General features: G+C 45.4%; 1 protein-coding gene across 6 annotated transcripts in view; it reads right to left on the minus strand.

Annotated features, from left to right (window-relative positions):
* Nucleotides 1-7119: 7119 nt before the first annotated feature.
* Nucleotides 7120-25060, minus strand: part of RUNX1 (RUNX family transcription factor 1) — a 175555-nt gene continuing 157614 nt past the window's right edge. For 4 of the 6 annotated variants that reach the window (XM_072846197.1, XM_072846183.1, XM_072846214.1 and 1 more), the window contains 2 exons: nucleotides 16268-16447; nucleotides 7120-12693 (listed from right to left, as the gene is read on the minus strand). In XM_072846197.1, coding sequence (XP_072702298.1) covers nucleotides 12200-12693; nucleotides 16268-16447 — 674 coding nt within the window. In that variant the 3' untranslated portion in view covers nucleotides 7120-12199. The remainder of the gene's footprint in view (nucleotides 12694-16267; nucleotides 16448-25060) is intronic. The other 2 variants (XM_072846225.1, XM_072846190.1) reach the window with 1 other exon arrangement.

Raw genomic sequence — 25060 nt, forward strand, 5'->3', positions numbered from 1 at the left:
GCTGTGAGTGACCTGCTGCTTTCAAAGAAGCTTCCCTTCCCCTCCCTGCCCCGAAAGGCAGGCGTCGCAGCCTCGTAGCTTATAAAGCTTGGAAGGACCCATTACAATTCTCTGACCTGAACATTTTTAGCACAGGCCATCCGTACAGCTTGTGTTTAACATTTCATCAAGAGGCCAAATGGGTGTGGTGACAGCCTAGATTTTTATGTTCCCAGGGCCCGTGTCCATGTCAGTCATGGCCTCCGCCTCCTTCCCCCGTTAAGTCCCTCTACTCACCAACAGGGAAAAATAATTCCTCCTTTCAGCCACCCCAGCTCAGCCATTCTCCAGGAAGACCTGAGTCAGATGTTTGGTACCTAAACCAAATACCTGAGGAAGGTGGGGAAGAAGGACACAATTGCTGGAGGGAGACACAGAGTTACTAAACCAGCCTAATGTAAACAAGATCTAAAGCAAGAGTTCAAAGTTATTAAAACTAGGGGAAAATGCCAAAGAAGGAAATTCTTCTCTGTTCAGTCACCCAGCTCCAGAGCCAATGAAACCTGCTTCACCATCCCTGAAAGATGATTTATGAGCATGTTTTTAAACTGCAGACAACAATAACAACAACCTCCTCTCCGTGGACCTTTTCATCAATGGAGCTCAAAGTGCTTCTCAAAGAATGTCAGTGTCACTACCCATTTGCTGATGAGGAAACCGAGGCACAGGAAGAAAGGGATTTTGCTACAGCCATCAGCAAGTGAAGAAGCCAGGGGCAGATCCTTAGTCGAGTACATTCTGTGCTAAGATATGCCACTCAGCAAACCTAAGTCTAAATTTACAAACGGCACCTGAGACAGGCCACATCTTACTGCAGCAGCAGGGGCTTATGCTCTCATCGTGCTCTCAGGTATCTGTACGGCCCATGGACTCATCTGAAACAGAGACACATCTGATGAGACCGCACAGCGGTGGATATGAGCCAGAGGTGATGGAAGAGCACAGTTGAGCTGGACAAACAGAGAGAACGCCATTCCGAGGGACACGAAAGGGGGAAAAGTACAGGAATAGCTGCATTTAATATACCATCATAACAACTGGCAAGGAGATAAGCAACTTGTGGGAGCCGTGTTAGTTTCTAATGGTGGGTTATTACCAGCAGCTGAGAGCTCTGGATCATAAAGCTCCACAGTGTGTGTGAGCGGTGGTACAAACAAGAAAAGAGACACTTGAGGAATTTAATTCTGAGAGGTGCTGAGCAATCACTGTGAGAAGATGAGCTTATTCTCTTCCTTGCAGCATCCGCCTCCATTAGCATCAGAGAGGAAAACCTAGTTCCTAGGATGCTTTAGCTCTAACATATGTTTGTTTTATCAAGGATAGGAAAAAGCCTTCAGAAGTTTTCCTTTTTTTCAGCTATTTACAGCTTCCTGCACTGGAAGGAGAAACCACTCTTTGGGGACTGTTCTTGCACCTCTTTAACAGACAATGAAAAACCTCATTATCTTTAACAGAACTTGTTTTTTTCTGCTAGAACTTCTTTCTCTTTCCTAGTTACAAAATCCAGGTGGGAGGGATAACAGACCGGAAACATAATTTTGCTTATTTAAAGATTTGGAATAAATTTGACCTCCCACACGCCCCTCTTTTCCTCCGCAAGACAGGCCAAACACAACTCATTCTTCCCTCATGTGTAGCTACGTTACTGAAACCACCAAGCTTCTTGTGGGAGGCAAACCTCAATATGCCTGTAGATATTGTTGCAAACAGGACACAAAAATATCCCTCACAGAAGCGACTGAAGGGCTGTGTCTCTTCCACCCACTCTTGTCTCAGTACACTGTTGTATCGAGCCTTGAGAAGTGACAAAATTCACCACCCCCAGGGAGGGTACTCAGCAATTAGTGACTCCTTTTTCATCTTTAATGGAACCACACTGGCTGAATGGACACTTGGAAACTTCTTGACCGTACCATGTAATTGTATACATGCTAGGGCAAGGTGTGGATAAGTCATGCAAATGATGTGGATAAAGTCTTAAGACTTTAAAATCTGATAAGCAGACGTCGGAGAGTCAAAGAATAGTCACCTCCTGTGAGACAGGCAGCAATGGAGACATGGCAACAAAGATTGCCCCAAAGACCATTGCCTGAGGAGAACAAACATGCTTTGCAAAGTGACAACATACTTGTAGTTTTATCTTCCAAATCATGCTTCATGATTTTCATAATTTTTCTTCCTTTCATTCCTTCCCCATCTCCTGTCCTCTCTGGTTGCCAGCTATGGACTGATGTAACCTTATCTGAGGAAAGAGTGCAAGCAAACATAAGTGAGAAGAGGCCACCTCTTTAAGGGTGAGGAAGAAAACTGGCAGGTATGTTCTGGAGAGAGCAGCTGAAGCCAAATACCAGTTCAGCTATAGCCAGCCTTTAAAGTCTCTTACGTTCTGTTTGTGGGTGAAAGGCACCTCTGCTTTGCTGGATTCACTCCTCATTTATTAACTTTACCCTCGGGAGAGGGTAAAACTAAAAATTGTGTGTCTTAAGGAGAATTAAGGTGCATGTGAGACTAGGAAGCAGAAAATGTCAAGCTTGGCTACAGGACACTGAGAAAGGACACAAATATTTTCCAGCAGGTGATATGCTTAAGACCCAGGGAGGTTAGGAATTATACAGGGCATTACAAAGTGATCTTACTAATCAAGTCAAACTAAAGGATCACATTTGGAAAGGCAGAACTACAAGGCAAAATATCTGCCCCTTTAACACCTTAGGTCTGCAAGGTCACCCAAGTGAGCCCATGGGATCACAGCCACAGCCCTGACAGCACTAAAAAGTAGCCAAAATGCCTGTGTAGGAAGAGCTTCCTTTTGGCCACTCATACGTGGGGCTGGTCAGAAATATTTCTGATAAACTGTGGTGCAACATGCTGACTCACCCCGACCATCTCACTGTTGCTGCCGATCAGCAGCATTGCCTGCTTCCCACAGAGTGAAGAGCCTGGAAGGCCCAGGATTCCCAGCTAAGCTGGCAGGCTCCAACCTTTGGCAACCAAGATCATTTTGGTTTCAACATTTTCAAAAGGATACTACTGAACATTATTTCAGGACCACATGGACAGATGTTTGCCGTGTGCAGCAAGTTTTGGAAATGTGAGTTTCTGTTCCAAAATAGAACAACTGTTCTTCCTCTCATCCAGCCCCAGAATCATAATGCCCATGGGATGGTCATGCTGGCATTTGACCGGCTGTGATCATACATCCCTCAAAGTTACATGTGTTGGACTGACATCACCGGGCTCCCAGTTCTGCAAGGAGGCTGGAGAAATATCAGAGATGCGTGTGTTAGAGGGGGAAGCAGAATAGAAAAAGAAAGGGAGGAAGACAGTTGCTTTCCCCCTCGCAAATTTAGCTACTGTTTTACATGGCTAAAGTGAAACAGGAAACCTTCCCCATGTAAAATAACCCATATTGCCTTGTTTCAGAGGAACTCTTTATCACAGACATTTAAGAGTGGGTGATGTTTGCCACGGGGGCTTCATGGAGGGATTTTACTATTCCAGTGAAAATTTTCAACCAATTTCAAAGGACTTCCATGCACGTGATGCTCACCCAGTGCAAAGACATAGTGTAGTTTGACCACTGGGCTCCTTTGAAGAAGGCCATATAAAAAAGTTGAGCTGTTGGTGATATTAGAGGACGCTGGAACACCCGGGCTGGGCTCTGTGGCATGGGGTTCAGTGCCCCTCAGGCACGCACCTGCTGAGCTGCTAGGGCTGGGAAACCTGCACCCTCGTACCTGTGGTATCCCTGCACATGGCAACAGAGCTGCCTTCTGAACTGGGAGGTCTTGGTCCTGAGGGACTCTGGTGTGAGAAAACAGGGGAAATGGGACTAAGCAGCCAGCAGGCATAAACCTGGTGGCCGCGTGAAGCACACCCAGATGTCAGAGACCTCCTGAGGAACTGTAACTGCAGGCTGCCCTGAATACAGGCTCTCGTCTCTGCTGACAGGATGTGTCAAGTGCAGCAGCAGATAATAGGAAGACCGCGTCTAAGCTTCCCCAGAAAAGCTACAGATGTTCCTGTGTTTGGGGCATTTGAAAGTAAAACAGCCGGAGGCACTTTTTACATGCTACGGGAAACAATTCTGCATCAGCAGGGAACAGGTTCTCTCTCTTTTGACAGCCTTCCTACACTTAGAAACCAGCATTTTATAAAGTCCACAAATCAGACCTGACCCCCTCCCTGCTCTGAAAGCAGGCTATGTTTTAAATCTGTGTATTAGATTTTCTTTCTAAATTGTTTTATCCTCCTCTCGCAAACCCAAACAATTCCCAGACAGTGACTCGTGCTGACTAATCCAGTCTGGGAGACTTCTAGGTGTCCCTGTAACTTAAAACCAGAAAACAAGCTTCCTAATTCAGTAGCTAGACATTCCAATGAAGACCTGTAGCTTCTGAGCTTTTATTTTCCTTCTCCTCAGGGTTAAACATTCTTTTATCTACACTGTGCCTCCCTCCCCCAGCAGGCAAGAGTTGAGATGAGCTGTAATTCGGACATTCCTTCCCTGAGATCCTGCCTACGTTAGAAGTTCTGCTCCACGGGCATCCCAGTGGCAAAGTTAATGTGAGCCCTCAGCATAGTTAAACAGTGAAAAAAGGTGCTGTCTTCCAGGGAGAAGAAGGGGATACCTAAAGTATTGTTGAGATACGTTCCCAAATCATCTTATGGAACTGTAAAAAGCCCTGAGTTGTAAAAAGGTATGGGGCCATGGGTAAATTGTATTTTTGGCCCATTTACAGTGCTGGACTGAGTCATATTTTAGTCATGTCTGGAAACCACAGTGCCATTACAAGGTCTTCCAGTATCGTAGCAGTTGCAGTGGTGATAGGCTTCTAAGCTATGAATGCTGTGAATGAGGTCTGTCTCAGAGCAGGTAATACAGAGTTTATAGTCCATTCTATGCCCACACGCTGCACCAGTAACCAGCATTTCCATGCCTGCTCAGAAAAAGGGTATCACTTCTAGGCACAGTAAACAGCACCACTAATCCAAGCCTGTCATCTTGTGAGACAAGCCACTGAAGAGAGGGAAAATGCCATGTACACCAAAGGTAACACACCTGTGTTGTCTTTCCAGGACATCTGTGTTGAGTTGTACGGTGCCTTGCAGGCTGATAGTATTTAATAAGCTGCTTTTGCTCTGGAGCCTGGCTTACTGCTGTTTCCTCATTGCGCAAGTCAAACAAAGCAGCATGGGAGAACACCCATGACAATAGCCTCTCTAATTAAAGGCCATTAAAAGCTGTCAGTCAGGGTGTGAGGTGCAACAAGAAGTCAACAACCTTTTGCGTTCACCCTTGCCAAGGCCTCCTGTCACAAACAGCAGCCTCCAGCCTTAGTCTTCATCACCTTCTTTGCCCTTTCCTCTTCCTCCGCCTCAAGCAGCCCGAGGAGGGGGATTGAGCTGGCCTTTCTCAGCTGCCAAAACAGGCATGGCAGGGCCACCTCGAGTGGCCAGGGATCCCAGAGGGCTGCCCTGACGCACAGTCCTGATGCCTGCTCGGGAGCTCTCGGCTCCCCATTTGCTGGGGAGGCAGGGAGAAAAGCAGAGGGGCTGGAGAGGGCAGCTGCCCGTGCTTCTTCCCTTCACCCTGCAGAGAGCGGGTGCTGCTGATCTGGAATGGCACAACCACTATGAAAGCTGGCAGGCTTGGGGCTAGCAGGGACTCTCCTCAGTCCAGCTGGCCTGCACAAATGCCTGAGCTGCTGCTGTCAAGTAAGAAAGACACGGCCTTTCTCACAAGGACAGGCAGCCTCAGCGGCAGTGGGATATGTGCATCCAGTTAAAATGGCCATGGCAGTCTGATGCCTGACCCTCCTATACAAAATGAGAACTCTGCTGGTATGCCCTCTACATAGTCTTCAAAATCTAGCTACAAATATTTCTGCTGAGATGCCCTTGGGTGTAATATTTTTGTTTTTGTTTTGACTGTCGCTATTTGGAGCTTCTTTTCCTGTTGTGTTAAAGTAAGAAACAACATAAATATGTGCTCTACTTCATCATCCACCTCTAAAGAAGTGCTCTTGGGTTTCATAGGGTAAGGAGAAGAATCTGTAGGGTAGACCTTTGCAAAAATATAAGTGCAATATTGTTAGGATAACATGGGATTGTGCCAGAAAGAAATATCAGATGGTCATACCGAGCAGGGTAATCAGTAACCACGTCAGAGGTATGTGCTAGCATTTCTAACCTCTGAAGACATTAGAAATCTAAGTACCTGGAATTCAGTAACTCTTTTCTCTTAGTGTCTTGGCCCTAATTTTAAAAAGATAATATGAATTATCATTTGAGAGATGACGTGCTACCTGACACGTTGTCAGAAAAAATACAGCTTTAATAGCTTGCTTTGTAGCTTTTCACTTCACTGAGAGGAGAGTAGTAGATGAAAGTTAATCTTTGTATATATACATTATTGTGTAGAAGGACAGTACCGAAAGCTTCTTTAATATAATGCAATGTATTGTGTAGAGCCAATATGAGAAGATTTTATATATATCTATAAATGCATAGATAGAGGCTTTCAGATTGAACTTTCAATATTGACTCTGGTTTTTTCCTCATTTTGAAAGCTTGGTTCCCCCATATTAATGTTTCATTAACACTACTGTTTCATTATTTATTTAAAGATAAAAACAACCAATGTATCTCATAAGTAATATGACCTCAAACTATCTGTTTTGGTGCTCCTGGAGTAAGGTTCAACTCATCAATATCAAAAAGGATCCAACCCAAGAGGCAAAAGATTAAGGGAGAAAAATAAGAGCTGTAGACGACCTTGAAATATCAAAATTGAATCAAGAAGCCAGAGATATAATGCAATTACTAGGCTTCTGTACCTGCAAAGTCTCCTTTCAGTCCTATTTTGATAGTCCTATTGGATAGCAGGCCTTCTGCCAGGTCACTCCATAGCAGGAAAATGCCATTTTATGTTAAAAAAGAAAGAAATCAGTAAAAGGTATGGAAACATACTCTTGATCATGTGAGTGATACATGCTCAGTATCCTTTTTCTGATGGTTACTTGTTCTCTGAGAGAGTTGTTTTCTCCCTGATGAAAGAACGCACCAGGCCAATGTGCATACCTGTCAAACATTTTATTTGTCATTCACACTAATTATGATATTGAATTTACAGAGGAAACTGTGGTACAAAGAAAGAAAGAAAGTCTTCATTAGAACTAACGCAGCAGTCCAGCTGCTCTGCGTGCTAGTTGTAATGAATTCTCCCATGGCGCTGGACACAGCCATCCCTATGTACAGCAAGAGTCTACTCTGACGTGGTATGTAGAGACTTCCTGTAGTGGGGGAAAAATCTACTCTATTCTCTTTTCCTATCTGGTTCCAAAAAACAGCAGCCCTCTCCCCCCCCCCCCCCCCCCCAAAAAGAAAAATCCCCGGTGATCAAAAACAAAAAAGCAAACTTCCAGAACCTGGTAGTTTCCCCTTCTGGAAATGTTCAGCATGACAGTGTCAAGGGAAAATGTGGCTGTTGCAGGATGCTGCAGCATCTGTTTTGTAAACGTAGCCAGTAAATGCTGAACAAATACACTTTGATGCCATTCTGATAGGAGTGCGTCTCCTGCTGTGTCCTCCCCTCAGACTTACGATACAGCCACCTCAGACTGAAAGTTTAGTTCTTGTTTTAAAGAAAGATGTAACTGTCAAACCCAGAATACCACAAATAACCCACAGATTTTTGCACATTCATTTCTCCCCTACCACAAAAAAGTGAAGAGTGTTGAATAGAGACCATGCTATAACTGTTTACAAAAGTGAATAAAATGTAGTTAATCTTGAAGCCTAAAATAACTAATTTGGAAAGAAATAAGTCTCACTACAGTATTTAGGCAAACACAAAAGTAAGTTCATTAAAAACACAGAAAAATGAAAAAAAAGCAGAGTAATTACAAGCACTAAATATTTTGCTATGAAGCTTTTGAAATCTATTTACATACATAAATACAAGTAACTCTGTTGATGCAACCCTTTTAGGACAAAGAGAAAAATGCCAAGTGATCGGTACTGACCAAGCAAGGTTAACAAAAATAAAATACAAAAATGTTAAGATGCAGGAAAACAAGCAAGTGTTTTGCTCAAATAGAGAAATGATCCACTTCTCCTGAATCTTCAAATACACCCATGGAAAAGGTCACCCAGAAAGCAGTAATGAATGTTTCAAGAGTGCAGGCAATTTGGAACACTCTGACAAAGACTGTGGGCCATTTGGAGGAAAGCGTTTTTCTCCTTTCCAGCAGGTAATTTGGCATAATTCTATAAATCACATCCTTCGTAGCAGGGATGCATCTGCATCCGCCTCCCCCTTGCACTAAAGCTCCTGTACATCGCCCTGGAAGTGTAGCAGGAACTCTTGAAGTGAGCATAAATGTTGTTTGAGAGCAAAGTTTGAGGCCTTAGAGCAAATGAGAGCCAGGCCCTATATTTACTTCAAAATTGTTTTATATGGCTGCATCTGGACAACGAGTTGTGTCTTGTGAAAGGAACACACAAGCTGATAGTAAGGACTGCCATTAACTGTATTTCGGTAGGGGAAGGTATCTAAGGCACTCTGCTGACTGCGACTTGCGAACAGAAGCACAATAGTTCTTTTTTGATTCCATTCAGCTACCGGGATGATAAAACTATATAAATCTATATATATAATATATATATATAAAAATATATACTTATATACTATAATTTGGAGACGTGTGAACAGGGGAAGTGTTTTATCCACATGTCCTCTTTCTGCCTGGTAAGTGCTCTTAATATGACATGAGAGCATTCTTACAGCCTTGAAGATCTTTGCTGTCCTTAGGGGGACAGGGAATGGCTACAAAAATATAGATTTGAGTAAGCTGTGGTTTCTCATAAGCACTTGTGTGAATACACTGAAACCCACAGTGATGAAACGGACTAATTGCAAAGGATAATGAACTTAGCTTTTCCTCTATAAAGAGGGTGCTGCTTTGTGCTGTGCTTGACATACACAGAGACTCAAAAGTTTAGTTGTTGGCAATTACCACACGTGAGGCACTGGGAAATCCTAGGGTTTTGTTACGTGTCAGTAAAGACACAGGGTAGGTGTGGTGACCAGTTCTGCAGTTTCTCATCCTGTTCACACCAGGGAGCGTAAAATTAATCTTCATCTTTAGGACAAGTGTAAGTCGTAGGACAATTAATCTTCACTTTTAGGACAAGTGTAAGACAAAGTAGAGTTGTAGACATAAGAAATATTCAATGTTAGGTCTAACATCCTAACATGAATAACATCCCATGAATAACATCCAGGCTAAGAGATGCCGACTCCCCGTTCTTGTAAATCCCTGATCTTTTAGTTTCAAAAGTGCGTAGTACAAACTACGGGCTAAAAGGGGCAAAGGGCTTCAGCAGGAAGCAGTCTGTGGCGACAGACAGGCCTGGGAGCGTGCTAGCCACATCAAGCTCACTTCTGCCACTGGGCTGAAGTCACCCGGCCACGGCAGCCCTGCCCTCCGTGGTGAGGGATCTGGCTCCTCTGAGGTCCTCTCCTCTCCCTCACTTCTGGGTTCACGCTCACAGTACTATGCACTTGGGTGGTCCAGTCACAAGGCAGATGTGAGAGCTGCAGTAAATGATTTCTTTAATTGCACAGCGACAGAGAATGTGTAAGATGGATTCTGCAACAGAGCTACTGTTTAGTGATGAAGGACTTTTTTTAGGCTACTGAAGAGGTGAGATTCCAGCTATGTAAATGCCACAACAGGTAGGGTCTCTGTATTTCCGTATTCAGCAAGGTCTCCATACTTCCAAAATATATTTTTAACTGTTCTGATATAATTTTGATCTTTTCTGCCTTTTTTGTTCAGAGCAAACTCTAGAAAATGATAAAGAATATTATGCTAAATGAAAAGCACAAGGCCATGCATGTATTTTAACAGAACCATTTTGAACTTTTGCTGAGATCTCTTGAAACACTCCCTATTTTCTGCACAAAAATGACCTTATTGACAATGTAAATTCTTCAATTTGTAACTTTTCAATACCAAAGTGCTACTGCATCTGACTTAAACAAAGAAGCAAAATCATATTAAAAAAAAGAAAACTTGAAAAACAAATGGTTTTAAATAAGTCCAGCTGTTTTGCTGCCTGCAGCCAAGGATCTTTTTAATTTGAATCCTTTTAATTTTTTTTAAACATCAAACACTGATCTGAAGTCCTGCTTTCAAATACTCTCTGAGTTGACCTGCAATTGTTTCACTCATTTAAGAGGTACATTAAATAATAATCAGCTAATTTGGAACGCACACGTGTCAACATCAGCAGTTTGTAATTAATGAGTAGTACAACAACTGCATTCAGACCAAACCCTCAAATAAAATAGTGCCATAAACTTTACAGTGACATCTGATATGTTTGTGCTGTAACGATGGGCAACGATGACGACTCTGCACTAACATGCTGTTAGTATAAGCCTTGCATATTTGCTACAGGACAGAATACTGTGTGCACTAGTTCTAAATACCCTTCCTCTTCCCTCAGAAGATGGTGACGGAGGAACCGTTAAGGCCCCTTCTTTGCTAGCCTGCTTTCCAGATGAGCTTGACAACCCTGTTCAGTTCGAGTTATTTTGTGATGCATGAACTGATCTATTTTCCAGCACGCTGGAACGTGGCTTTTGTACGGCGCAGAAATCTTGGCTCGGCTGAGCCAGGAGCAAATCTCACACCGATTCCATCGGAGCCAGGACTTCGCCCTTGCCATGCTAGCTGCGTGTTGGCTTTCACTTTTGAAAGACTAGGAGGCCTCCACCGGTGCAGTTAGGAAGCCCAGGCAAGCTCGGGAGCAGAATGGGACCGTAGGGGGATGTATTTAGTTAGGGAGTATTGAGTCTGCTTATGAAATATGTACATCCTGAGGGTCACCACTGGTGACGAAGGAGACGCGAGGAAGGAGTAGGGAGAGATGACTCCACTGGCTGGGAAAGCACAGAAATTCCCAGGGATTTTGGTGCCTGAATCACTTCAGCGGGAGTCGGGCACCTAAATGCCTTTGAGGATCTGAGCCCAGTTAGCTGAGTAAAATGACAGTGAGATAATTGTAAACAGTATTTCTAGGTAATTAGGAGGTCACTTTACCCATCGTTATTCCAGCCTTTTTCAATGTGATAAATTTGACTTTGGCTGCTACTAAAAAAGGCAATTGCTGATCTTTTTTAATATAGGCATATTTAAATAATAATAGTATCAACAAATAAGAAAAGTCTAAATATCAAGCATAAATATCAATGAACTCATCAAAGTAGTACAGTAGTTGAAAATGACCCAAGGCTGTAGCCGTTGTATTAAAAAAAAAAAGTCCAAGAGAAAAAAGTTAAATTAACTCATTGAAAAAGGGGCTGATTCTTTCAGTTGACAAAGCAAGAAAGAAGCAAGCATGATTAAAACAAAAAAAAGAGTAAAATCTTTTTTTTTGCAATTTATAAGGTGCCAAGAGAAATAAAACAAATTAGATGCAAAGCAGGATGAGCTGCATCCTAAAAAAACCCCCCAAAATAACAAACCCAAAACAAAACAAAAAAACCCCAGCAATAAAAAAATTCCATATTCTTTGGAATATACAACATGGTTTAAAAAAAAAAAAAAAAGAAAGAATGAAGTTCAACATATAAAACCTCTCATTCACAGCATTGCTAAAACAGAAGCGTTCACAGTTTCCCTCTGGGAATCTTCCTATACTTCCTTACAGTTAATATGTCCATAAGATGCAGTAAACTCACTAAGATTTTTTTAGGTTTTAAGTCTTAAAAATAGAAGTGAACCGAAACTCTCTTTAGGGCTGTGGAGACCTTCAAGCCCAGGCACGTTAGAAAGCCACAGGCCTGGAAACAGACTGGGTACTTTTCTACCCACCCTCGCTACCTCCGGACCACCAACTCAGGCGTCCTCCTTTCCAGAAGCTCAGCCCCCCGGCAGGGATGCTTTGCTGGAGCGACGTCGCTTCGCCAGGGGCTGGCTAATACACGCCACCGCTCCTGGGAGCGCTGGCTTCTGGAGGGTTTCCTTCTCAAAGTGATGTACGAACATGGCAGGGCCCATAAGCAAGACAGGTGTTTATGGGATACCTACGGGCACCGGGAAATGGAAAGCACGTTAGTCCTGGCCCATAACTACTCAAAATTGATTCAGTATGGTCGCCACACTGCTTCCTCTAGCCTCGCCGTGGTCGCCATGTTAGTGGGGGAGTTGCTGTGGCTCCCTTCTGCCTCGACCACGTCGCTTTGGTTGGGGAGGTTGGGGTTGAGGAGCGTTGATCCCGTGGAGGCGTTGGTGCAGGGGGGGTGGATGCGTGGTGGGGACCGGTCTCCCCCCGAGATCATGGAGAACTGATAGGAGCCGGCGGAGGTTCCGTAGTAGAGGTGGTAGGAGGGCGAGCTGGTCTGGAACGGGCTGCCTTGAGCCTGCGACGAGCCGGGGTAGGGAGGCGGGAGGTAAGTGTGGTATCTCGTGGCCGTGGACATGGCAGACATACCGATTCCTATCCCTGAACTGACAGGCGTCGGCGTGTAGGTGAACGCTCCCGGGTAGTGCATCCGAGGGTCGGAGATGGAGGGGAGCGCGGAGAAGGAGCGGTCGATTCCCACCCGGGGGTCACTGAACGCAGTCAAGTCAGAAGCACCTGGGTGGTGGGGAAGGGAGACAGAGAACCGTTGAGCTGGCAGAACAGAGATTCACCTTTTCGAGGCGATAACCAACATCCAAACTCTGGTCTATGGTTAACTGAAGCGGTGCTGATGCTGCCAGAACAGAGCTACCCCTCACCTGCTCTCCAATGCAGTCATTGTAGTGCTCACAGATCTGGATGTTTTGGGTTAATTTCAGTAAAGCAGCAATTACAGAGGAGTACCAAGCTCTCGCCCTGTTTCGTATGTGTATGTGTTTGTTCCTAGAGACCTTACAGCACATGCATTATCTACACTTCCAGAGTGCCCTCATCCTCAGCGGGTGGGTGGGTGGGTGGGGAACGGGGACACAGATCTCAAGCTCCTTGCCCAGCATCACTTGACTCACCAGGGACACTGATGGGGCCTAAATATAAATTATCCAGCTTCTGCATAGTCTCTCCATGCACCCCGTTTTATTTGCTGACTCAAACGAGACGCTCCACGGTGCAGAGATTGTCCTTCGGGTACACGAGCCTGCGCAGGCGGGATTTACACACACAGGCTCAGCCCAGCTGTCGGCACTTAGGAGCACAGTTCCCCATCGACTCTCAACACTACCAAAGTCAAGATAAATCAGGTTCACTTAAGGTCTTCTGGGTCCTCATATAATGTCTACGTAATTGTTACTAACTTCTGAAAATCTTGGCTCTCATGAGTGTGTAAAAAAGGACAACAATAGTACTGCCTTTTTACAGCAGAATGATATATTTGGGGGTTGGCCTTTTTTCTTCCTTTCATGTGTGCTAGAAGCCTTTCTCATCCTGCTCAGCGAAATGTTTTATAGGTCAGTCAAATTCTGCTCCGTTTTGTCTGACATCAGTGGACATATGCCCGGTCCCATCGTCTCCTTCCCTGGTGTGCAAGGATTAAATAAGCGGAGCAGATAATGGCCTCTTTAGGAAGGATCTTCATCATGACTCAGATTAATGGAAGGTGTCAGTCCCTAGAGTTGGCAGCTATGCATGATTAAAATAACAATAATAATTATGAAAAAATCTTTCCAGAAGACAACTTCTTCTGTCAGACAAGACGTGGAGTCTGCAGAAGAGGAGCCATGTGCTGAAGGAAATACTCATGAGAAGAAGCAGAGAGAAAACAAAGCTCTTGGCTCTGACCAGATTTAAAGCCAGAGCAGACACACTCCAGCGCCAAGTACTGAAAGCTCGTCAACGACACAGCCAGCGCGCTTTGATGAATTTCTATAAATTTCTTAGAAAAGCTCTGACGCATGCTGTATGCTTCCTTTTTTAGTTTGCCTTCCACTTTTTTCTGGAAGATTAATGGGACCCCTGAACACATTTCCTTCCCCTAGACCCCAGCACCTTTAGATTTAACATGGCAAGATACACCATGCTATGTAATGGCAGGAGCTTCAGAGTAGCTAAGGTTGAAGGTGGCATCTGACAACCTGCCAGATTTTAAATGGTACATCCACACCTCATTCCTGAGAAAGAAATCAAACTTCTTGGAACTGCCTGGACACATCACTTATCAGATGAGGCTTTCTTCTGCCCAGTTTGGCAAAAAGCAGAATAATGAGACTTAATGTCAAGGTGTTTCAAGTATATCCCATATCTTTGCTTTTTCTTTTGAGGCACTGTGTCTTTAGATGGTAGGGCCTAAAAAAAGCCTCAAATTTGCTCTTTGTTCTGACAAGGAGAAATTTCTTAGATAAACAGCAAGAAATGGGTGTGACGGTAACGGGACCGGGGAGAAAATATTGTGAAAGATTTTTCCGGGAATACTGAATGACATTTAATATAGAAGTAACATTTTGGAAGCATTATAAAAAACATTTAAGATGTGTAGAGATGAGCCCCCGTGTTCAGAATTAAGACAGGAAAGAAAGAACGCTGACATGTGAACGAAGCTCTTCCAGGTTCCTTCACAAGTCCTGGAGAAACTATGCCTACCCCAAGGTAAACCACTTTGACCACGGGCACAAAAAGGACCGACAAGCCCTAGTGCTGGTGCTCTGCCTCTGTGCTCACCATGTGCCACAGAAGAAACACGGCATGCAGTTACTCCACGCATACATGGCTATCTTCTTTTAGACTATGCACTCCTGGGGTAGCCACCATGGAAGCCTTTGGTGCTCATACCGTGCACAGCACAATAAGGGCCCTGGTGCACAATGACGACATTTGGGCACTACGGCAATGCAAAAAATATTGCGTTTCAATAGTGAGTGCATTCACTCATCTGAGTGCAACCTCAGTTGCCACACTGGTAAAGGTAAAATGTGATTGACATCTCCATTCAGTCTGATTCACGTATCCACGCCTACAAGTACACATGCATCAGGCACCCCTGTATAGGGTTTGAAAATCAAAATAGCTGGCAAATACTGATTTCAAACAATTCTGTCAATAAAAGTTACTTTTCTAAGTAAAAAACTTGATGAAATAATTTGTTTTACTTGAAATTTTCTGGTTGCTATGAAGAAGATCTTTTTTCACCCTTCTCCGTTTTCTCTGTTTCTGCATTTTGCCAGTGGAAAGGAGTGCAAAGGGAGGGAAACACAGGGGAGAAAGTAAAAAGGAGTCTTTTCATTTTAAAAGAAGAGTGTGTCACTGAAGAGTGAGAATTTTTATAGACCTTTTTTAAAACAAGAAATTTCCTTTTTCTTTTCTTCTGAAGGTTTCTTGTATTTTCAGCTATCTCTAAGATGTAATTAGCACCCAGACCTAACAAATAATTTACTTTTGGTGGGCATCCTCCCTGTGACTCTTTCAAAGCAGGCTCTATATGACAACAATAGGACAGGCTGGAGCACGTTCAAGTGATTCTCTCTGATCTTAGAAGAAGCCCTGAGTAGTCAAATGAGAGCAATATGTGCGGCCAAAGAAGATATTTTTGAAAAAGCTGTGTGCAAATTTGAATTATATGGCTCTCATTCATTTTAAGAAAATTCCTGCTATTGCACACACACATATTGGTTCAATATGTGTGGGTTAGAATCAGCAGATGGTCAGTTGAGTATGGTGGAAACCAGGGGGGTAGCTTTCACTTCCATGCTATATTTTTATGTTGGCTTGTAAAGCTCTGCTGTACAATTTGACGAAGATGTAACAAGACAATCCAGTGCAACACTTAAAATGTCAAACCCCACCACCCTGCAGTCAGTGTGTCCACCCATAACCTGCTGTGCTCTGGTCTGAATTTAGAGCGAGGGAAGGAAACAGAACTGAAATATCTGTGGCATTCATTTCTTGGCAGATACGACAGCTCTTCAGCACTCCAAACTATTTTTATAGTTCCATACATCTTCAAAGTGGTGCTTTCTCCTCTTTTTCTTTTTTTTTTTTGACAAAGATATGTTGGGCCCCAAACCATATTTCTTTACTCTTTGCACAAATCCCAGCAAAGCTTTGGAGAGGGCTTGCTGCAGAGGGCCCGCAACAGGCTTCACTGCAACTGGAGAAAAGCTGTGGCAGCACCCTAGGACATTGCAACCGGTCTGCACTGGAGTCAGCCTCAAGGCTTTGGTGAGGCCCGGTGTGGGGGGACTAACTTTTAGGTACTTACTTGACAGGCGGCTTGAAAGCTCTGCGGTGAGGGATGTCATGCCGCTAGCCCTGCCAGGTGATATTGGCGTGGCGGGGTGCACGGAGGGGGTGGCAATGGAGCCCAGGTACTGGTAGGACTGGTCGTAGGACCATGGCGGAGACGGCTGTACTTGCCTTGTGTCTGCAATGAAAAAGAGACCTATAGGCTGTTTTGAATGACAAAACTTTGCAATCAAATATGTGAACCAAACCACGTGGTGGAAGTAGAAACTTAAATGCCAAGATAATTACATTTCAGTTCCATAACCCCCTTTGTCAAGAGACCTTCAGATGAATTGCTTTCTAAAATATTATTTGTGCATCTGTGAGTTTTGATCGGTTGATTTTTTCTTGTGAAGCCTTTTTGATATTTCACATTGACGGTGAGCAGGGAAAAGCGGTCAGGGAAAAGCAGATTAAGCTTTGCAAGGTGAAAGACTATTCATTGCTGAGATGCATTAGTATTTCGGGCTGTGTGTTCGCAGCCCTTTAGCCAAAAAGGCATGTCTTGCATGGCACCAAGGAGACAAAAATACTGAACTGTGAGTGTTTCTGTGCAAGCGTGTAAGTAGAGAGAGAAAAACAAGATGAAAATATGTGTGTGTGTGAGAGAGGGACAGAGATGGAGAGTGAAACTAGTGTCCTCCAGAAGGCAGACTCCTAAGTGGATGAATAGGACTGGGGAATTTGACTTCCTCAATCTTTTGAAAATCCCAGGCTTAATGAAATGAACAGGTATTTTGTACATCTATTTTGTATATGCTCAAATACAGAAATACAATTCAGTGATGGGTACATTTACTAGCAGTGGTTGAACTTCAGAAGCGGAAAGCCTTACACAAACTCTGTGGCACTGCTAAGCTGAAAACGCAGACACCCTACGAGTACAGGCTTTCTGTAGAAACTGCTGCTTCTTGGAAGCAAAATCCCCAAATGCACAGATGCGTAAAACATTTACGGAAAAACACTAACCTATTATTTTCTAGCCACACGACTAGTTTGGCTGCCGTTTGAAATCAGAGATGCACAGCAGGGAGTTTGTCCAAACCAGTTGCACCAATGCAGAAACAACTTTTTTCTGCTTATTTAATCTTTGCATACGAAGCTAGCATTCTGCAGTGTATAGAAATGTCTAATTTTTGTATAAATCAAAGTGAGAAAGATTCCTCCCCCCCTTACCTACCCAGAATTTTTTTTACTATTTTTAGTAGAATCTTTTCTATTTTCTTCAGCTCTAAGAGCATTCTCCTGCAGCTTCATCTAGCTAATTGCCTTTTTGAAAGAAGCAAATGTTGGATGAACTGCATTCAGATAAAACTGATATCAGCATGGAAGGGAAATTTCCCAAATCTGAGATGAAGGACTTTGATCTTCCATCAGAAGGCCCATCTGGAAATTATTATTTTGTTGTGTTTTATGGAGATGAGTTTTACATTTTGTTTGTTTCATCTGTTTAGAAGGGAAGATTTATACAAAACTCCAAACTTTTAAAACATAACTAGTGAAGTCACTTGCAGAATAAACTACAGTCTCGTAAAGATTTTTCTGCTAACATATTCAAATTCAGATATTATTAATATTTAATTTTTTTTCAGGCAGACTTTCTTAGAAATAAATTCAGTTGACTCACGCTGTTTGAAAAGCAACATCCGATTGGATTAAATGGACTTCAGTAGAAACAAACAAAAAGGCATAGGCACAAAGCCTCTCTTATTCTGAATTACAACATCATCTCATTGTTAATGTATGGTCAGTGTTTATTAAAGATGACAGGGAGACAGATGAAGGAATCCAGTCTCCAGGGGTAGCATTAGGATAAATACCACAAAGCATCAGCAGAGCAAGCGTTGTAATGGTACGACACTGTGTGTTTCAGTTCTAAAATGCGGTTAATTAAATCATTACTCCCTCATTTCAGCACGCAATCCCATTGATTTCAGTTCAGCAGTGCGGCCGAGTACTAGATTCATGGTACTTGCGCTGGAGGGATCCCAGCCCAGGGATGGAAACTCCCTCGGCTAGTCCTCCTGCCTGGGGAGCCCTGGATGTGCTCTGCCCAGGCTGATGCTCTCGCTCAAGGGCTCTGTTCTACACTGTCGCTGCAGAAGCCACTGAACCCCTTTGGCTGGAGGAAGTGTTTTATCACCTGCTTTCAGGTGCTGGCATCTTAGGTCTTAGCGCTGCAGAGAAGAGGGGAAAAGGCTGTCTTCAGAGCGATCCGGATATGTGTGAAGGGGGTGCTGCCACCCATCCTTGTTTTTCAGGCTGAAAGGAGGGAATGTATTGTCTGTTTTCCCCTGTTACAAGCTGCCATTGCGTGGTGGGGCAGCTCGGCCTGCCACTTTTCTCCTGTTTCTTACATTACGGGCTCTTCAGGACAAGAGACGTGGTTTTGTCCTCTACCTTGCCCAGCACGCAGGGGATCCTGGTCCATAAAACAGCCCCAAGTGCAATAAACACGTGAACAACAGTAAGAAGATGCAGAAAAAGCCGCAGCAGCAGAAGAGGAAGCAAGACCTTGTCACAGATTTACTAAACACTGACAAGACTAAATTGAAATAAGGTTTCCTTCTTTTAGTGCTACTAGAATTAGCTTTGTGCTGTTTCCCGACTAGAAACCGGATAATGGACCAAGTGTGTGTCTAGCAGCATCCGGAAAGAGACTACCAAGGTATCTATCTGACCTGCCTCATCCATTTGCTGTTATTACTGACCTCTGAGGTACTTGAAACAGTGACAGACAGCCCAAGAGACCCCCGTTATTAATCTCCTCATCCCATTAAGTCTTTCTTAAGTGAAAGTTCAAACTACCAATCAATTTTCCATCTTGGTACCTGTATTCCCAATCCCTGTATTTGCTCTTAAAGATTGGCTTTTCAACATCAGACTGGTTAACAAGTTGCAATCTATTCAGTGATGTTAATATAGCGCATTATATTATATACAGATATTAAAGCGGGTTGTGCTGACTAACCCCAGGCATCACCTTCACGGTTTTTTAATAACAAGTGGAGGAAAGTATCACTGTAATAGCATTTTTATGGCACCATTTCAGTATCAAGAGGCAGACTCAGCTCCCAGTACAGGCAAGGTTTGCATTTCCAGCAGCTTCAGTAGGATCTGGATCAGGGGCCTCAAACAGCATTTTATTTTCGTGATATCTGCTTTTCTTCAGCTTTCAGGTTACCTGAAATTAAACTGGAATGGGTTCAAATTTGCCACAGGACTAGGCTGCACAAAAAGGCAACAAACTCTTTCCGAATCCATCTCCTTTCTGCTTTCAAAATAAAGAGGTGCGCATCTCAGAAGGTAGCAGCTTGGCGTGGGGAACCGCATGTGTGGCTAACGTTAATTTGGTGAAAATATGCTGCAAATAAATGGGAGTTGCTGCCCAACTCAGAATATCTGTGAAGAGATTTGCAGGGAGAGCTACTTCAACAAAGGGAAATAACAGGGCTGCGGGCCCACACAGTTTTAAAGCCAAACAGGATTCCAAAATCATTTAAAAGCAGATCAAAATAGCACGAAACCAAGGAAGTTGCTCCAGTTGGTGATCTGTGCCCAGTCCTCCCGGTATTTCTCCCATTAGCAAGTACTTTCCATTTCTGCTTTTTATGGTGTGAGAAAATGTATTTAAAACATGAAAACAGTTATTAATTGCAATAAAACACTCCGGGGCGAGAATTATGGTGCAATAATTCACACCTTGCTGTGTAGTCACGAGCTCTCGGCCTCTAGCCTCATGCCTAACAAGCTATTAAGCAGAAAGTATTGAACCGCCTTTCATGCCTCGTCATGTTTTATTGCCACGAAAAGGTTGCGTTCGGCTTGTTTTAAAAAGTTGTAATTAAGCTGTACAAATGTTGCATAACGCTTAATAGTTTAACGAAACGCGCTTCGCTGAGAGGCTCGGCGGAAAAATCCCAGCCGGCTCCCCCCTCCCTGCTGCTCCCTCCGCTCCCCCCTTCCCATTTTTTCCAGCCGTGCGCGCCGTGGAAAACCAACAGCCCACGCCGAGGCAGGCGGGTGGCGCTCGGGTCGCTCCTTTCGCCCAGCCGTGCCGGGCAGCGGCGGCAGGCGGCGGTAGGTGGCGGTGGAGACCTGCCGGACCCGCGCCGGGCCCCGGCGAAGGCCGCCCGCGCCGCGCCGCGCCGCGCCGCGCAGGGCCCCGGGGCCGGCCGGCGGCGGCCGGGCTGCCGGCGGCGGGCGGGGAGCGCGGCGGCCCCGCTGCCTGCGAGCCCCGCTGCCGAATGACTAGCCCGAGAGGCAGCTTCCCCGCAGCCCTTCGTACGAGCTCGGCGAGGCCCCTTCGGCATTGCCAGCCGGGACGCCGCCGGGGCTGTCCCGCTGCAGCTCCGCTCTGCACAGTCGCGGCTCCGAAGGGGCATCTCGCTCTCTCCTGGGGTCCGCTCTCAGCGGGCACCGTCCGCTCTCAGCGGGCATCCATCCACTCTCGGTGGGTATCCACGGGTGCGCAGGAGAGGCGTGCACGCCCTGGGCCAGCAGAACCGGCGCGGCTAAGCAGGGCAAACAAACACCTGCCAGGCAATGGAGCTGGCCCAGCGTGACACGGGGCGTATCTTGGCTTCCAGAGTTGTTACTGATGGTCACGTACAAAAAGAGGAGGGCTCCTTTTGCGCTCAGAGCGCGGGACGAGTGGGTCAAGACCTCGGTCAAAACCACGGCCTATCTCCCGAGCTCGCGCAGAACATCCTTTTGTCTGTAAAACGGATCCTGAGCATACAGGACACAGAAATCGCTGGGACGTAATAAACGTGAAGTCCTGGGGCGCTATTTCTCTGTGATTCTTTTTCAGAGGGGGCACATGCTTTAAAATGTAAAACACCACCACCCTCTCCCTCCAACAGAAAATGCTGTGATGCTGTCAGGCGCTCAGAAGGTGTAAATCCGCAGGTTTCAGTGGGGCTGCGGTGATTCATAGTACCAGCTCAGGATCTTGCTTGAGATGACGGCAAAAATGTCTATCGCCTCATCATTTCTATATAGCAAATATAACAATCCATACTAGGCTGCCTAAAAGAAAGCCCCCGCAAGGTTTTGTATTCTGATCAGAAAATAATTCTTTTTAGCCATATTAAAAGCCTTAAGCTTCGAATTCAAATCAGATAACAGGTCCCACTGCATCTGTGAGCCGAAAGGAAAAATGCTTATTGTGGATGCACGTGGCTTGTGCTGGGCTGGATCCCGCGCACCTCCGAATCTGTGTTATGCCCTTGGTGCGCAGAGAGAGACGGTCCTCCGTGTGTCATTGCAGGTCAGACATTGCTGCCTGCTCCTGGCCAAGAGGCGCTGCACAGCCAAATCTCGGTATGATACAGCACGTTCCTGGAAGCTTCAGAAAGGAGCAGCAGGATGTGAGTCAGTAGGCCACGGCGTGAGCGGGATGGTGGCGGAGCCGGCAGCGGCCCGGGAGGGAGCAGGTATGCCTTTGACTCAGCCAGGCTGCCCGCCTTTCCACCTTCCCCTTCCTGCCGGGCGGCACTTGCACACAGGCTGCTGGCACGTCTTTTCTCCTCCCTCACCCCTCCGCCTCAGAAATGACACCTGCCTGCTTGAAAATATAATTACCTGGACAAACTACGAGTGATTTTCCCAAGCCAGGGTCAGGCGAGACACAAGAGTCAGCCCCGAGTACCGAGCAGCTAATTAGCCGCTTTCTATGTCGGTGAAAATCCCCCCATCCTCGGCATAGTGAGATGAAGATGAATTGCGAAATAGCCGCTGCTGTTGCCAGACGTTTTTTCTCAAGTTGCAAAAATTTCTGTCAGTCATACGCAACAAACCCCGAAAGTCACATAGCATCGAGCTTTGCAATTCCTCCACCATCCTGGCAAGCACTTTAAAGGCAGCAACTGGCAGAAGACATGGGGTGAATGAAAGCTGGGATTAGTTTACTGGTGTCAAACTCAGAGGCAGACAAGGAGAGAGTTGGATCCTTAACTGCTTTGAAAGGCTTTTCTGAGTCTGGGATTTGTCCACCCCCCCCGGTCTGATTTGCTAATCTTTCCAAAGGGAAACGGTTTTTATAGTGTGACTTTCCCTTCCTTTGAGTATAAGGCAGGAATGGTCTTGATTAGACTTGTTCATTCAGAGAGGTGTCTTGCTTAATAGAGGAAACGGACTATGAGCACAGAAATACTCCACGTAGTTTTGTGCTCAGGAGAAAGATGCCGCCTGCCTAAAAACTTCAATTCAGTCTTTCCTCCTTCCCCCCTTTGCCAGCATCTCTTAGGTGCCTGTCTCTGCCTCTTCTTCCCACTTGCTTTCTCTTATTCCCCCCTAGCCCCGGAAGCTCCAGTTGAATGTGTGAGAAGCACAAGGGACAGAGATACGGTCCTGCATGAGTCTGACCTAGTCTCTCTCTGCAGCAAGGCATCCGAAATGACTCAGTCTCCCTCCCTCACTCGGGACCCAGCAAATCCTCAGCCTAATGCAGCACCGTGAAAAGGTGTGTCATCTCCCGGCAGCTGAAAGAATTAGTCAGTAGCTTAAATAAGGGGGACTTTCCAAAGGACAAGTTCATCACTGGCAGCGGCAGCAGCAGTGGCAGCAGCCGCACAAGGCTGGTATTCTCATACCTCTCAGCACTGGAACATGAGGAGCTGGAAAATTACAGAGCAAACTGTAAAATTCCACCAGCAGCTACTTCACCCTGCAGGGTGGTTTCCCTCCGTGTGCCAGGCTGTGGAAACCACTGTCCCACCACAGGGCCACCTCCCAGCGCAACAGCTGGGAGACCTGCAGGTTTCTCAGAGGTGGGTGCGAGCCCTAATTTGCCCCCAGGGAAAGTTTTTCAAAGCCTAATTTCCACTGGAAATTTGTAGGAGACGAGCATTCACTCCTTTCCGTGGCCTTGAAAAGCCCCTTTTAGATTGCTAACAGGTGACAGGACTTATTCTGGCTGAGAACGACAGTGACAGATATGTTGCATGTCTGGAAATTTTTAAGTTGGGGGGGTGGGATGGAAGAGGCACCCAAATCCCCAGCTATTCTCTGGAAGAGAGATCTTTGGCAGCGACCTCCTGCCTCAATGTTTGCTTTCATTTTATTTCAATATTACTGTGGTTTTGTGGAGTATTGCAAAGGCTAGAGAAGCTCTAGAGGCATTTGAGCCTCTATAAAACCTCCTGTGGGATAGGAGAATGAGGGAGTTTCTCCACACTGAGGCATCACACTCTGGAGAATAAAGAAGAAAAATATCAGCCTCAAGCAGAAACCTTTCCAAAAACAGTTGCTGGGGCTGTTTGTTCTAGCTGTGGTGCTTAGTGTTGATGCAGAACTTCCCAAAGCATGCTAGGTGCTGCATGGGCATGCAGGAGGGTAGCAGCCACTGAGAAGGATCAAGCGTGTAGTAAAGGCCATGGAAAACCACAGACCAAGAGTGGTGCGATTAGGTGCTGGGGTGCAGAGCACCATTTCTACTGTTCATTCAGTGCTTTGCATTCAGTTTCTGTGCATCATCTACCCCCAACTCATTGTCTGTGTTAGCTCGTTTCTTTTCAATGCTGCACTAGAAGGGGTCTTGAGGACAAAAATGATGCAAATCTGTCAGTGCCTTTGAGCATATCAGTCCTCCAGTGCTGAATGTAGTGAAAGACTGGAAGTCTTATATGAAGATTTTTTGCTAGCTTTTCTTTAGAAATAGATGGCAGGGATGGGAGAAAAACAGACGAGTGCATCCTAATGGTTTGTTTGAATTTCCTTCACTCTCTTCATGTCCATGTCAAGAAAGTCGGTGCTCCAGTGATAGTAAGATACCTGCAGATGACACCAAAGGCAGCAGGAGAGAAAGCACCTGTTCTAGCCAGGTATATTCTGGGGGCAGAAGGAGGAGAAGTGTGTATTCCTTCAAGTTTAAAGCTGCCTGAATGAGCTGCCTAGACTAGCGGAACCATCTATGCACAATGTGCCGTAAAGACACAGGTAACATTTTAGTAATGGCAACTGGCTGTGGGGTGGGGGTCCCCTCAAAAACCTCCCAGGTCTCATTGCTAACTCGGTGCCAGAATCGGGAAGTGCAGACAACTCCAAATACCGAACTGTGAAAACTCTGATTTCACAATCAACGTATGTGCTGCCCTAGCAGGTTAGTACATAAGCTGCTCAAATGAAATATAAACCATCTCTCCTCCTGAGTAAGCACACTCCTTCTGGGCTGGCGTCACTGCTGCTTTGAAGAACATGATGGCATTATGGGCAAACTGCAAAGTCTCTGGGTGCCAGTGACATGCAGAAGTTGGAAAGCTGAGTTTTGCATATTAAAGATGCATTGTTCTTTGTCTTCGGAGGTATGAGTCACCCTGGAGAGCTGCAGTTATTTGTTCAAGAGGGAGACTCCGTTCCACCACCCGTCCTCTTCCCTACCTCCCCACATCAACAAGGAATGAAGTAAAATAATTCAACCTTGACCTTCCACTCTTTTGGCTCCCCTGGAGGAGACACGCCGCCAGACTCCATGCCGCTGCAGTGTTCTCCCCTATCTCTAAGCGTACTGCTAAAGCACAGACTGAAACGGTGAGGAAATCAGGGACAGATACCACGCGGATGTTGGCGGCGAGCAGACTTCACCCTTCGTCCCGTTGTGCCCAGCCTGGGAGGTGGTGCGATGCAAGGAGCCCCGTGGCACAGGCGGAAGGATGCCGCTACAAGCATGTACACGTGTGTACGTGTGCATACATACGCGTGCATGCATATACACTTGTCTACTTGCCGCATGGCACTGCGGTTTCCTCTAGCTTCAGAGGCACTAGGG

This window comes from Ciconia boyciana, chromosome 1, assembly GCF_034638445.1.
Source record: "Ciconia boyciana chromosome 1, ASM3463844v1, whole genome shotgun sequence".
In the NCBI taxonomy this organism is placed as follows: domain Eukaryota; kingdom Metazoa; phylum Chordata; class Aves; order Ciconiiformes; family Ciconiidae; genus Ciconia; species Ciconia boyciana.